At 53.1% G+C, this 15,142-nt stretch overlaps 1 protein-coding gene across 9 annotated transcripts in view; it reads left to right on the plus strand.

Annotated features, from left to right (window-relative positions):
- Positions 1-15,142, plus strand: part of CLASRP (CLK4 associating serine/arginine rich protein) — a 42,068-nt gene that overhangs the window by 11,411 nt on the left and 15,515 nt on the right. For all 9 annotated transcript variants that reach the window (XR_012156043.1, XM_073322215.1, XM_073322212.1 and 6 more), the window contains 10 exons: positions 1,055-1,156; positions 2,721-2,800; positions 3,413-3,497; positions 4,249-4,394; positions 5,214-5,310; positions 6,233-6,311; positions 6,705-6,778; positions 11,863-11,904; positions 12,233-12,454; positions 14,732-14,986. Coding sequence is in view for 8 of the 9 variants with exons in the window: in XM_073322215.1 (XP_073178316.1) it covers positions 1,055-1,156; positions 2,721-2,800; positions 3,413-3,497; positions 4,249-4,394; positions 5,214-5,310; positions 6,233-6,311; positions 6,705-6,778; positions 11,863-11,904; positions 12,233-12,454; positions 14,732-14,986 (1,182 nt within the window). In the remaining variant the exon portion in view is untranslated. The remainder of the gene's footprint in view (positions 1-1,054; positions 1,157-2,720; positions 2,801-3,412; positions 3,498-4,248; positions 4,395-5,213; positions 5,311-6,232; positions 6,312-6,704; positions 6,779-11,862; positions 11,905-12,232; positions 12,455-14,731; positions 14,987-15,142) is intronic.

Here is a 15,142-nt window from a genome sequence, read left to right on the forward strand (position 1 = left end):
GTTGTTGTTAAGGTCTATTCCTGTTTCCTAGAAGACAAGACAAACACTGCTAGAAAAACACAGGCCTCTTTAAGACCTGGCAAACTTGTACCAGCATCAGGCTGTTTAGGGCTGAGCCTTTAGTTGCCTGTCTGATCACAGGCTTACAGCGGTGTTTACAAAATATACAGTCTTCGCCTGCTAAACCAGACTCTTATTAAATAGAAGGCAATGGGAGAGGGATAGGAAAGAGAAGAAATAAGGCAGAGAAGGACAAAGGTGCACAAGGAGGTGCGGGACAACAATCTCATATCCCAGATAATTTTCAGGATTTAGCCGGTGGAGGTGGCGCTGTCATCTGGGTCCCTCTCTTTGGCCTGGTTTGGTCTGGACTTCTCTTGGGATTAGAATGCCCAAGGCTTAGCGGTGGTATGGTGGATACCAGTGTTTCAGAAGATGGTGGGGGTAGCAGCCATCACTCCTCCTTGTTTTAGTCACCCAGCATCATTCTTGTTGATTTTTTTTTCCCCCCTAAAATCTTTCCTTTTGAGGATCCCAAGACACAGTGATGAAAGGAATAGCAGACTCCTTCATTATTTTGTTAATCAGTTAGGCTTAGTTTTTGACACACCAGTTTGGGGTTATTGATTTCCGGTCCCATGCTTTTTTGTTTACCGGGCATGATGTCCATCTCACATACTTGAGTTATATCAGGAGGCCTTTCTATTTAGACTCATTTTGTTTTTCTGTCTCCGTTTGGCACCGTTATTGTTATAGATTATTGTGACATTTGATGAAGTTTTATCCACTTTCCCACGGTTAGGCTTATACCTGGGTATACCTACTATGCTCCGATTGTCACTACACGCTGGCTCTGGCTAAGAGCGTGTCCCATTGTGTACCATGCAGCAGAGCCAGTACACAGATGTCACGGGACTGAACTACGTTGGGTCTAGACGGAGTGCCCCAGCACCTCTGCCTTCTTCTTCATAGCAGTTTGTCTCTGGCAGGTCTGTCATTTGTCCCAGTTGAGGTACTAAATGACTTTGGTTTGTCTGTTGCTGTCTTGCTGCAGGATGCCCTGGCAAGGCGATACGAACAACATGATCGACCGGTTTGATGTGCGAGCTCACCTGGACTACATTCCCATGTACACTCCACCACTGCTCAACCCAATGTAAGCCATTTCCATGGAGTGCTGCTTGGGAGCAATGCTCCGGAAGCCCCCAACCTCTTCCTTTCTAGCAGGGCATAGAGTGCTGGGTGATCAGTGCAGACCAGGGGGCTCGGGAGCATTCCGTGTTGTTGCTGTTGGTATCCCTTAGGACATAGGGTTGGTAAATGTAACCTGACCCCTGACTTTCCAGGCTGTCCAACACTGGTGATGATGGGGTGCTGCAGCGGGTTCTCCAAGCGTGGATCTGCTTAACATAGCTCTGCAAGGACCCTGTGGCACTGGGATTCCATGTTTCTGATTGGTTCTGGGTTGAGTGTGCTTGGCTTCCAAGTAAAAAGACTGTTTCCTCCTTCCTCCCCATCTGCCGGCTCTGCAGACCTGACCCAGGCTTGGAGTAATACCAGGGTCTCTTTTCACATTTCATTGCTATAATGTTCTGCCAAACAAATAAGGGGCCCAGGGCAGCTCCATGAGCTTGCCCAGGTGTGGCTGATGGGAACAAAGCAAGCAGGGCTGCTGTGGTTGAAGTCTTTGCTCTATTGGCTCTGCAGCCCTAAGAAAAGCCAAAATCATTGATGGGGAAGGCTATCTGTTCACATATGGAGCAGAGCTAAGTAGAAAGATCCATTTACAGAGTCCATTTTGGAACAGAACGTCACTAAATGGGGTTTTCCCTTGAACAACTGATCTCTGGTACTTCCAGCTCTGACTCCAGCATTAAAGGGGCCCTTAGTTTAAAAATTTGGTAAGAATTGCCAAGGCAGTTGACTCTGGAGTCTGCCAGATGAAAGGAGCAGGCTCTGTCCCTGCACAGCTCTGCCCATGTGGCTCCCTGCTTCCCATCCTGGTGTAGAGAGAGCTACATTGGGTGGACTGGGCTGGAGGTGGGTTTATTTGGGAAATGGTCAGTAGACTTCTAAATGGGTTCCCTTCCTGCCCATCCCCTCCATCTGCCGCTCCTCCCATCCAGACTCTACAAAGTCTCTACTGAGTCCTGCAGAAACAGCTTCAATAACTAAATTTCACCAGCCAGCTCTCCCCTCTCAGAGCTCGTCTTCTCTGAACTTAATGTTTCTAAGCCAAGTCAGTTGTAAGTGGGGGTGACCGTGCATATCTCCCAAGCACCCCAGATTTCCCAGAATTCTAGGCATGTTGTCCCCTGTGAAACTTTAGGCCAACTGGGTTTCAGGGGAGGGAGAGTCGCATCAGTTTGGTAAAGGAGAGCTAGCTTCAGCCTTGCCTATGGAGACTCCCGTGCAGCGTCCTGCTGAGGTCTGTTAATAGCCCATGGAAGTCATTGATGCACGGGGATGGCCACCAAGGGGTTAATGTCGCGCTGTTTGAACAGTGGAGTTAGCAGAATGCAGCCGCAATTGCTTTAGGGTCCAATTTCCATAAGTGCTTTGCTGAGATGTGACATGCGAGTCTGAATCTCACAGGAAGTCACTTGTGGAAATGGGCCATGGGCTGCTAGGTCACTGAGGTGCTTCTGAGCTGGTCACCTTTAGTTCTGTCCTGTTTGCCCAGTAGTTTCCTGGTGCCAGTGTGTGTTCTTGCTTCTCAGCTCTCCTGAGCAGGAGTCGGATGAGAGGAAGTGTAACTACGAGCGCTACAGGGGTCTGGTGCAGAACGACTTCGCTGGCAGTAAGTGTCTGTTGGAGACCACTGTCCTCTGGGGCACGGAGACATCCTTGGGGGCAATGCTGTGAGGAGAAACTGGCTCTGGTGAGAGGTATCAGCTGGCAACAGCAGGGCATGGTTTTTGACACCACTCTGTGAACTTCTGCTCTGCTGTGCTCTGCCAGGAGCCCCTCTGGGAAGGAGGAAGGGACCCTCCCTCCCCCTCATGGCCCATTCGACTCTTGGGTTCTCTGCCAAGAATAACACTGAGAGGGCAGTTAGTGCACATTTGGTAACTTGCACGTGTCACCCAGCTCTTCACCTAGGAGTCCTCAAGCAGACTTCAGCTGGTAACAGCTTTCAGCCGCTCCTGGGCAAGGCTGCATTCCAACCAATGACTTCTAGGATTCAGGATCAGCAATCCATCCCCGTTCCCCTATGCCCACCCGGCTCTTGAGGCAGGGATCCTGCTCTGCTCATGTGGTTTGATGATACATACAGGAGAGGCTCCCTCTTACCTGTGTCACCTCGAATGAGCACTGTCGCTCAGCTGTAATCAAGGCCTGTTGGCATCGGTGTTTGCCCTCAAGCTGGCATGTAACTCCCTTGTCTGTCTGTCTGTCTCTCTGTCTGAAGTCTCGGAGGAGCAGTGTCTCTATCAAATCTATATTGATGAGCTCTATGGGGGACTCCAGAAGCCCAATGAGGATGAGAAAAAGAAGTGAGTATGGGAGAAAAGAGGATCAGTGCTGGTCCCCAGTGGCGTGTGTGCTGAGCTGCCCCTCTAGGCATGCTTTGGAGGGGACAGAAGTGAATGTATTTGTGCCCCAGGTTGGATCAGAATGAACAACCGCTGCCCTCTGAGCCCCATCTCCCCGGGCCTGCGGGGCATCAGTCCTTCCTCTCTGCCCTGCCTCAGAATTAGGCTTTCCAGGGAGTGTGGGAGTGGCTGATACCTGATGCTGCAGAGGAAGTCCTTCCCTCTTCTTCCTGAATAATAAAGCTGCTGGACAGGAATAGCACTGGGGACAATGCCTTCCTGACCCTGCGGTGCTCAGCTCGTCCTGAAGCCTGAGACTGGGTTATTTCTGCCTTGGTGCCAGTATTCCAACCAGTCAGACTGCATGCATAGCACCGCCTAGCGATTGGAAGAGATGGAATATAAAGAAAGGGAGCCCTTTTTCCTTGTACCTCCTCGCCTGGTGCCTCAGCATGGCTTCAGAGGAGGGCAAGGTGATGCCCTTATGTGTCTGGGGCTGGGGGGAGGCCTTTTTGTCCCCTGGGCTCTTTCTGTAGTGGTTCTCCATTAACTATGCTTTGGGTTTTCAAATGTAACTGAGGCAATGTGGGGGTCAACAAAGCAGCCCTTAGAGAGCAGGGAAAGCTGGTGCTGCAAGACTCCAGGGACCTTGGGTGTGCGCCCTGTGCCCTTGCCCTGGCAGTACACGTTCACAGACAGTGTTTGTGCCCAGGCTTGCGGAGAAGAAGGCATCGATTGGCTACACATACGAGGACAGCACCGTGGCCGAGCTCGAGAACTCCTTGGAGAAGCGGGGAGACGAAGAGGACTCTGAGGAGGACAGCAACACGGATGAGGACGAAGTCATTCCGGATATTGGTGTGTCTTGCTTGCCCAGGCAGTCCTGCCTCGGGATATTGCCTGTCCAGGCTGTGCTTGGGTAGCCTTTCTCCCCACCCCACGTGCACAGACTGGCTTTCCCAGGCCTTGTGCTTACGAGTTCATCCTTCAAGTGCCAACTCCCCAGTGTGTTGGGCACATGCCTGTTTTACATGGTGCCTGTGTGTATCTCTAGGGGAGGGGTGTGGGGGAGCAGTGTGTTGCAGTGCAGTTGTGGGGAGTCCTGGCTAACGTGGGGAACCTTGGCCAACCCTTCCCAGCCCCCTCCTCCCTTCATGCATCGGTGGGTGCTTGCAGGGGCCTTGGGTGCTGGCTGGGGTTGTGTTCTCTTCCCCCCACCATCCCCCACTGCAGACCTGTCCCCTGCTGCTGCCTTAGGGCTTGTAAAGAGCTCCTGGGGAATGGGAGTCTGGTGGCTGACCGCAGAGCCCTGGGTTGGGCGGGAGCTGCTGTCCCTGCTTCCCCAGCTGAGCTCAGGTAAAGCTGCTGCTATGTGTTCCAGTGGGGAGGGTAAGAGGGGCTGCTCCCCAGCGCTACCCCCTCAATCCTGTGAGCAGTGGGTGGAGGACTATGTGGGGGTGGAGGGGGCATGTTCACTGAGCTCAGCACCAGAAACAGGCTCCCTGAGAAGCCCAAGAAAGTCCTGTGGCCCCCACATTTCAAACCTCACCTGCACTATGGTGCAGCAGATACTCCAGCAACACCCTGGGTGGTCCCGGGGCAGCTGGAGAGCAGCCCAGCTCAGCTGTCTGCCCCGAACGATGGTGAGGCACGCTGACACCGGTACTCTGCTTGCAGATGTGGAAGTTGACGTGGATGAGTTAAATCAGGAGCAGGTGGCTGACCTGAATAAACAGGCTACCACGTACGGGATGGCTGAGGGGGACTTTGTCAGGTACGGCCCACGTGTGAGTCAGGGCTCAGAGCCGAGCTCCAGGCGCACCACCAGGTGCTCTGGGGGGTTGGATTGCCATAGTCACGAGCCACACAGGGGAGCTATAGCTACTGAGGGATGTAGGGGGCAGATGTACCCACTGTGGCTTGGTGTGGGGGCTCCCATGGCAGCAAGCCCTTGGCAGCCCTGGCTTATGGGAAGCTGCTGCTGCCCCTCTGCCCACATGCATGGAGAAGGTTGCTTTGGGGCAGATGTGTACAGCTGTCTGGATGCTGCAGGTATCGGTGAGAGGCTGGTGCAGCCTCAGGGCAGCCCCATGTGTTTGGCTCGCTGCCTGCTGCATCACCTACCATACATGTGAAGTGCCAGCCCTCGGTGGGGAGGAGCGTCCAGCTCTGGCATCAGCACTGCTCCCATAGAGGGGCAAAGCATCTGACCCAGGTGGCAGGAGAGCCAGGGAGAGGTGCAGGGTTAAATGCAGCTCCTCTCTTCACTGATGCACCTGGGGGAGCAGTGGCTGCTTAGTTAATTTTAGTGTAAGACCCTTTGGATGGCACCTGCCCTGCTTTCCAGGGGCAGCCCAGACGCTGCTGCTGCATGGACCGCTCCGACTTGGAGCTTCCTCCCGTGTGCCAGTAACACCCTGGTACTAGTTTTAGACCCAGCCCCAGCTTAGCCCCTTGACTCTTCCGTTGAAGGCCTAAGTGCTCTGGTAGCCGCCCCTGTGCTAGAGACAAATGCTGGGGCTGTGTCAGGGTGGAGGCAGAGCAGAGGCTCTTGCTTGCCAGCACTTGTTGTGGTAGTGAAGTCCCTTTGTCACAACGCACCCATGCCCCTGAGCTGTGTACCTCCATCCAGGGGCTGAGCAGGGCAGGCTCTGGGAGCAGCCACACTTAGCCAGCTTTCTTTCCTTTTCCGGAAGGATGCTGCGGAAGGACAAAGAGGAGGCAGAAGCCATTAAACACGCCAAAGCCCTCGAGGAGGAGAAAGCCATGTACTCGGTAAGGCGTAGCCCTGGGGAGGGCTGTCCCAGCCAGGCCTCTTCCCAGCCCTGCTCTGGTCTGCCTGTATTTCCCAAGCCTGACGAAGCTGCTTTCCCCATGGGTCAGCGGTGCCCTCTGGAGAGCTCTTCTGCTTTCCAGCTAGGCCCTGCTTCCAGAGGGTTAGCAGTGGGATGCAGAGGAGGTTTTAAAAGACCTGGCCATGTTAGCCAGGACTCCCCACAGCTGGCCTGCACCCAGACTGGGGCAGCTCAGCCCAGAGGAGCTGGATGGGACAGACTGTCATTTCCCACCTCCTAGTACTGGGGTAGAGCAATGGAAGTGCTGAGCCATGGGCTGGGCGTTCCTGGTAGGCTTTTCTCCGCCGCTCAGCGCTGGGCCTTTCTCATCTAGGGCCGTCGCTCTCGCAGACAGAGGAGGGAGTTTAGAGAGAAGCGCTTAAAAGGAAGAAAAATCAGCCCTCCCAGGTAAGGCAGTGACGATGCAACATCCCCCTGCAGCAAGCTAGTCAGCCAGAGGGGCTGGCGAGCAACAGGGTGCTGGGGTGGGGCCTCTGGCACTAGCTGTCCTGGGCACAAGGACCTGGGCTGGGTTCTCGTCTCCCGTGTCTGGCCCCTGCTGCAGTGTCAGGGCAGCTCCCCCAGCCCTGAACACAGCGACTCCTTCTGGAATCATGGTTATTTCAAACAACTGGCTCTGAAAAGGCTATGTCCACATGGGTTCTGCTAGTGCAAACTGGCCAAGGGGCTGGGCAGTGTGATGCTTTCTTTGGCCAGGGGTCTGTGTGTAAGGTAGGGAATCTTCTGCTCTCACACGAACTTATAAGACCGTGATCTGGTAAATTCATTAGCTCTGTCCCTCAAGGTCTCAGGGCGGCTCGCTTAGCTCCAGATGTTCCATGTGCTTCCGTCTCTGCCTCTCCTTGTCTGGACTCCTCTCCTCTGAACCCCTTTAGCGGGGAGGCTGGTGTCACCATTCGTTCGTGGGTCACAACTGAGAATACCAAATGCAGGACAAACTGCTGAGAAATAGGGCAGACACATCCAAAACTGGTGGTTATTCTCCTATAAGATATACCAAACCAGCAACAAAGTAAACTTGTTTCACCACACTGGCTAACAAGAAGTCAGAAAAGCAGTCTCCTTAGGCATTCCAGTCCTTGTATCACAACCAAAAACACTAAACTTAATGAGTAGTTATTTAAAGTCAATTCCATCAAACAAAGGGTTCTTTACCCAATAGTCACGCTGTTGCCAATCCTTTAGTATCTAAAATCTAAAGGTTTATTTATAAAAAGAAAAAAAGGAAGGTGAGAGTTAAAATTGGTTAAAGGAATGAAATACAGTAATTGTCAAGTTCTTGGATCAGGCTTGTAGCAGGCCTGCCCTTCTCAGCCCCTGGATGGAATAAACTGCTGGCTTAAGTCAAGTCTCTGATTGCTTCCAAATCATTGGAAGGTCCTCTATCCCTTGGTTAGAATGCTCCCATTAGTATAAGTTCATAGTCCAGAGGTTTGAGCAGGAAAGAGGCAAAATGAAGATATTTCTAGGGCCGTTTATAGCTTCATAGAATATCAGGGTTGGAAGGGACCTCAGGAGGTCATGTAGTCCAACCCCCTGCTCAAAGCAGGACCGATCCCCAACTAAATCATCCCAGCCAGGGCTTTGTCAAGCCCGACCTTAAAAACTTCTAGGGAAGCAGATTCCACCACCTCCCTAGGTAACGCATTCCAGTGTTTCACCACCCTCCTAGTGAAAAAGTTTTTCCTAATATCCAACCTAAATCTCCCCCACTGCAACTTGAGACCATTACTCCTCGTTCTGTCATCTACTACCACTGAGAACAGTCTAGAGCCATCCTCTTTGGAACCCCCTTTCAGGTAGCTGAAAGCAGCTATAAAATCCCCCCTCATTCTTCTCTTCTGAAGACTAAACATCCCCAATTCCCTCAGCCTCTCCTCATAAGTCATGTGTTCCAGTCCCCTCATCATTTTTGTTGCCCTCCGCTGGACTCTTTCCAATGGTTCCACATCCTTCTTGTAGTGTGGGGCCCAAAACTGGACACAGTACTCCAGATGAGGCCTCACCAATGTCGAATAGAGGGGAACAATCACGTCCCTCGATCTGCTCGCTATGCCCCTACTTATACATCCCAAAATGCCATTGGCCTTCTTGGCAACAAGGGCACACTGTTGACTCATATCCAACTTCTCGTCCACTGTAACCCCTAGGTCCTTTTCTGCAGAACTGCCAAGTGAGGGAAAACCCATTGTTCTCACTGGAAAATTACAGGGAATAAGATGGTTTTTGGAGTCACGTGGGCAAGTCACGTATCCATGCATGCTTCGCTTAGTCATAGAGGCCATCACACGAGAAAGTCCATTAAATGTAGCTAGGCGTCTTCCATTGTGAGTTAAGTGTTCTTCGATGGGCCATTCAACTTGAATAGTTCCTTCACAATGTGCTGGCTAAACACCTTGTGGGTGTTTCCATATGAGCAAACATTTGAAATACAGGTACATAGTTAATATTCATAGCTTCAGATACAAAAATGATACATGCATACAAATAGCCTAATCATACTCAGCAAATCATAACTTTTCTGTTGACACTTTACTTTGACACACTTTGTGTAAGATCTGTTGCAATTGTGTAACAGTGGAAGCAACAATGATCTACGTGGTCATATTTTAATCAGCCAACGTCACACCTCCAACACAAAATTGATGCAGGAAGGGGTGTCCCAGATACTGCTGAATGCATCGTAGGGGCTTCCCATTCTTGGTTCTGTATTACTACAGCTTCTGACCCAGTCTTAGAAGTATCAGTGTATAACAGAAATGGCTCATCAAAATCATGTTTGGCTTAAACAGGCTTTTTCTTTGTAAGGTTCATTATGGAAGTAACAATATTGAATTCTTTTACAAACCAAGGTAAAACTTGGTTAGATCAATAGTGGATTGGATGTGCTTTTGCAGCATAATTTCTGCCGGTCTCATATGATCCTGCCATGAGCTAATGAAAATAGTTAATTTATCCATGCAAGCTCTGGCAAATGTTTGGGACGCAATTAACATCAAGTCAATGTAGATATTAATGTTCTCCATAGTGTAGGAATCTTGGCATTTAGCCATGAAAGCAATAGGGTGGTATGCCTTAGTTTACCTTTTCATACACACATTAGGTCTATAATGCCATCTCTGATGTGAAAAGTTTTAAGACTGGTTACAGGCACTGGCTGTGAAATATCAGTATCACAAGGCCTTTTAACATAAAGTGTGTTGTCATGTAAAGAAACAGTAACCCATAAAGGCTTCTAGCACATAGTGAGTTCTTGTGCACCACTCCCAAGGGTTTTTCCAAAAGATCATGCACACTGTACATTTTTACAGTTTTTGGTATCCGCAACAAACTAATCGCAAGAGTTAACGTTAGCAATAATATTAACATCAAATCTGTCCCATGTGTACATTTACAAGCATTTGTGTTATGCCATGCCTCTGGCTCAATACTGTTGAGGTTTTGGCATTTTAGGGCTAACCTGTGGTTTCCGTTAGCAACATGAAGGTTTTCCCTTCCTCCCTGTCCTGAAAGGTCAAAATCTGAGCTATTCTGTGTAACAGAATCCATTGGCTGGCTAGGTGTGTCCTTTTTGCTAACAGTTTTGGTATGGGTAAGTCTTCTTCCCCTGTCAGTCAGGTAATCTGCATCAACACAGACACTAGTTTGTTTACTAGTTTTCAGATTCTTAACAATTACCAATTCCAAGGCTGGACTCTGTCTTAAAGAGATACCATCCATTTTCACTAGCATGTTAGACTCAAGGTTCTTGTGTCCTTTAATTACCAACCTCTGCTTCCACATGGAATCAGATGTCAAGTCCACTAAGAGACTACAAGTCATATCCGAAGTATCTAGGGGTGAAAGTTTGCCTGCCATCCCCTGTATTCTCAAGAGATAACTGCACAGCTGTCCTGCTCTGTAGATTCAGCAACTCAGTCCTCCCTCTGAACCTGAGACCCAGACTGTTCACTCACAGAATCAGTATGGAGATATTCATGTTCCAACAAGCTGGTCAAGCACAGCCACTTGGTCGTCATCATAGGGCTGTTCCAAATCCCTGACAATTTTCATTCCATCTGATGCCTTCTCTAAGTTATTCACACTGGGTCTTTCTAAAGCAAAGTCAGCGGATCCATTTTCAACAGAAAAATTCTGGCTGTTAGGAACTGAAATAAATCTCTCAATCAGCTGTTGCCTTCTATAGACAGAAATTCATCCTGATCTACATCAGTTAATTCACTTGCACACCCCTCAGTTACAGCAAACTGCTTGAAAAAACTACCATGAGGCTTCTTCTCCTTAGGAGCGTCTTTAAGCAACAATTCACGTTTATCTTGCTCCACAGAAGCATTGCTCTGCAGAGCCACCACCACCTCCTTCTAAGTTTCACTTACACTCAGAATCACCACTGGCCCATTAGGAGGATTTTTACACAACCCCCTTTTAGGCAAGCTGCTAGACTCCATAGTTAGAGGCTTTCTCCTTCCCTTTGCAGCTTTCCTCACCGGCAACATGGCTCTCTACACACAGTAACTTAGTTACAAGTTTCCACAATGTCGGTGGGTAACACAGTTAAATCACTTTCATGCTCTCCTTGTGCCCTGGCTATATCAACCTGATTAAAGAGAGTTGTCAAATCTTTACCCAGCAACACACTAGCAACAGGCAGAAGAGAAGCACCAGCATCGCCTGGTCCCTGGGTCTAACTGGATGCGACCTAATTACAACGTCCTTCTCCCTAGCAGACACAAACTTAGGAACATTTCCTTCCTGGGCTTTAGTTAAATCCAGAACCAATTCTGATGCAACTAATAAATTTTCAACCATCATAGGCTGACAGGCTTCTTTTGTCTGCGTCACAAAGAGCTAGAGCAGCAGTTCTCAACCTCCGAGGATGCATGCGGCCCAATTAGCACACAGCTGTGGCCCCTCTCAGTTGTGTGCTAAAGGCTGGCCCGCATGCCGGGGGTCTGTGAGGTTCCCAGCTGCCCAGCGCAGAGGGGTCCGGCCGGGCTGCCCTGTGGGTCCAGGGCTCGCAGCCCCACCCCTCACGAGCCCTGAGGCTGCCGCTGCCCTGCCACCCGGCCCCTGCAGCCCAGGTAACGCATTGTGGGCCACCGCTGGTACCTCTGTGCTCTCACCTCCACGTAGAGCCAGTACAGGCCGCGTGCACCAGTGTTACGTTCCCTCTCTAGGAGAGGCCTCTGCTCCATTCAGAGGCCTTTGGCTCCCTCACTAACCCTCCTGCTTGTACCGGCAGATGAGGTCTGGGGGGGCTGCGACCCTGGGGGGTGGGTTAAACTCAAGAGGAGTAGCTCTGCCCTGCTTCCTGCACTGAGTGGGGCACTAGGGAGGGTGAGCGGCGTGGCTGTGCTGCCAGCTGGTCACTCCGCAGGGCGCCTGGCTGCTGGCCACATGGCAGGCTGTGCCCCTTGGATCTCTCTTTAGCCATTGCCACAGGCTCTCCCTAACGTGTTCTCTCTTTGCAGCTATGCGAGGAGAGACAGCCCCACATATGATCCCTACAAACGGTGAGTGCCTGTAGCTGCTGGGCATGGCAGGAGTGGTTTGCTGTGCCTCTGCCCGTCCTGGGGGAGAGGCCACTGCAGCGACAGTCTCTGAGGGGGATTCTTGTAGTTGACAGACTCTGGCTGTTTCTGAGGGGCCCTTGGGCTGGGGAAAGGTCACCTCCTGCTGGAGCAGGTGCTACGGTACGTGCTGGGTCTGCTGCAGCCCTTGGGAGGTCCAGCAGGGGTCCAGAAGCTGCATCCACCCCAGTGTGCTGCCCCCCTGGGGGAGCTCTTGGCAAATTCCACCTCCCGCAGTGAAGCAGCCCTCCTGTTCTCACTTTGTTCCCAGGTCGCCTTCAGAATCCAGCTCCGAATCCCGCTCACGCTCTCGCTCGCCTTCCCCGGGCCAAGAAGAGAAGATCACGTTCATCACCAGTTTCGGGGGCAGTGACGAGGAAGCAGCTGCTGCTCAAGCCGGAGGAGTCCCCGGGAAAGCCGTCTCCCTCGGCAAGCCGCGCTCCACCCAAGTGCATCAGGGCAGCGCTGCAGCAGGTCATAGCACCTCCTCCCGGTCGGTAACTCCCCCGTCTGGCTCGCTTTCCCAAACCTTAACACCAGAGACTCAGCAGGGGCTAACGGCCCATCTACGCGATCGGCCTGCACCCTCTGTGCCCCCAATGGGCACCAAGCCAAGCTGCCCCTGCTTGGAGACCCTGTCCAGTGGGAGCTCTTGGCATCCAGTCCTTTCCAGCTGCCATTTCGTTCTCAGCCCTGTCCACAGGCTGGCCAAGCACTGTGTGGGGTGGCCAGTTGGGGGCACTCTCCAGGAGACTGAGCAAGAGGCCTGTTTGGGTAGACGGTGCCTGGAAGGCCCTGAATAGCCCTATTTTCAACCTATGAGGGGAACTCCGGGAGGGCAGCTTGTCCTGGGGCCCAGGGAAGGGACCTGGCACATCAGTGAGGGAGAGAGATTCTATGACATGGGGGATCTGGCAGCTGGAAAGGGGCAGCTCTTCTACTTGCCCACAATATCCCTTCCTCTCCTCTCCTTTCCTCTCCTCTCCTCACCTGACCCATACCCTCCACCCCCGAATTGCTGTACTTCCCCTCCCCTCCCGTGCCCAGGCACTTCCTGGCCCTGTTCTCAGCGTACTGGCCTGTCCCAACTCCCTCTCCAGGTGAGCAGGGCATTTGAGTGCAGGCTGAGAGCTCACAGGGTTGTAAAGTGCCTGGTATGCACTGTATAGACCAAGCTAGTGCCTGGCCTTGGGGCTGTGGCTGCATCATTGCCATTGTGTGTCTGTGGCGAACTAGCTTGAGCCGGGGGCTCCACCCGCACCCCGTTGGCCAAGGCTGTGTAGGGAGCCAGAGCTGCAGACATTCTGCAGAGCCCTTGGCTGGTGCCCTCAGGTGGAACTGCATGTCCTGGCGTTTTGGGCTGGCACTGGCACTGCCTAACGTTACTGCCCTTCTCAGCGCCCCCCCTGCAGCGTTGCCAGGAGCCAGAACCCTGGTTGGCCCCGGTAGCTCTGCCCCATGAGAGAGTCGTCACACGTTTGAGCCTTCTCATGGCCCACGTTGCAGGAGGCGAAGGTCCACCCCCCCCCCCCCAGCCCTCAGGACGTGCTGGGGAATGGGGGGCTGTAAAGCCGCTTGCCTGTCTTAGGCAGTGAGGCCATGGGGGGGCTGTGAGAAGAGCCCAGCATTCCCGACGGTCTTTCTCAGAACCACTTCCCTCCTAACTCGCTGTGCCAGCCAGAGCTGAGCCCGGTGTGGAGCCTGTACCTTGCCGGAGGCCTCGTTGAAGGACCCAGGCATGGGCATGGTCTCAGCCTTTAATGGGGAGGGGAGTGATAAGACTTCAGGCTTTTCCCCAGCATTGTGGTAGGATGGTGTAACCAAACCTGCACTGAGCCTGTACCATCGCAGTTGGGTTTCCCCTGCCTGCTCTGGGACCATGGAAGTCACTGCAAGCCCTGTCCTCTGTAGAGTCTTCTGGGGCAGACGGGCAAGACCAGAATGGCCTTTCTAGCCTAACGAGCCTTCACAGCCTCTGGCTGCACAAAGGCCTGAGCCCCACTGTTCTCCCTGCAGCCTTCCTTTGTGGGCCCCCAGGGGGAATGGATGGTGGAGGATTCTGGTAGCGGAAGGATAGACATGAGTTACTGAGCCCCCAGCCCCTCCTGTTGGGGGGGCTCCCCCTGTCAGTGAGCCATGGACACCCCCAGATGCTCTCATACTGTGCACGAGTGAATTGGGCAGCAGGCAGTTGTGTTGCAGCCGCTGATGTGTAAGCCCTGCCCCTGTGGACTGGAGTGGAACTGCTAGCCACAGGGGGGTGATGGTGCAGAGTGTGAGGGACTGGTCCACAGGGTCCTCTCCGCAGCTCAAGCACAGGGACGCTGCTGGGGGGGCAGGGGCCACTGAACATGCTGTTGAGTCATTTGGGGGCACTGCTGTCCTTTCCTTAGCCCTCCCCTGGGCCAGCATGCAGGGATCTTGGTGGCAGTGAGGGGACGGTTGTCTGATGCCTTTGTGTGGCCCCACAGTCCACTTGCCGTTGTCTCCTGGCTCTGAAGAGCTGCTGTATTGAGATTGTCTCGGAGCTGGACTGGGGGAAGAGCTGGTAACAACCGTCGCAACGTGCTTGTTCCTCCTTCATGCCGAGCCCCGCTTCTTGGCTGGCTGTGCTAGCTGGGGGCAGAGGCCAGGGGCTGAGTCTGCCCAGTGCTACTTAAGAGGAGGGCAGGGATCTTGGCGCGCCATGATGCTCCAGTTCTTCGGCACCCCCCGTGTCACATCTCTGCCCTCTGCGTGAATGGCTTGCGTTGTCTCTGATCCTCTATAGGAGACGCTCCTCCTCCTCCTCCTCTTCCCCGTCGTCCTCCTCCTCTTCGAGCTCCCGCTCCAGCTCCCGTTCTCACCGAGCCAGTGGGCACCACCACCGGTCCAGCCGGTACCGCCGCTCCCACAGCCGACGGTATTCCCGCTCCCGCAGCAGGAGCCGGCGCTACTCCGGAGGGGGCTCGCGGGATGGCCGCCGCCGCTCCAGATCACACTCGCCTGATCGGGGCCGCCGGTACAGCTCCCGTCGCAGGTCCAGGTGAGTCCCGCCCGGAGCTGTGCAGTGAGCCGGGTGGGGAGAGTGGGGGGTTGCAGGAATTTCCAGGCATGGCTTGTTCACCCTGCAAGGGGACCATGTGCTGCTGTGACCTGCAGGAAGGCGCCTCTGGAGGCAGAGATAGTGACAGGGCTGGGT

Source organism: Lepidochelys kempii, chromosome 23 (assembly GCF_965140265.1).
Source record: "Lepidochelys kempii isolate rLepKem1 chromosome 23, rLepKem1.hap2, whole genome shotgun sequence".
NCBI lineage: Eukaryota > Metazoa > Chordata > Testudines > Cheloniidae > Lepidochelys > Lepidochelys kempii.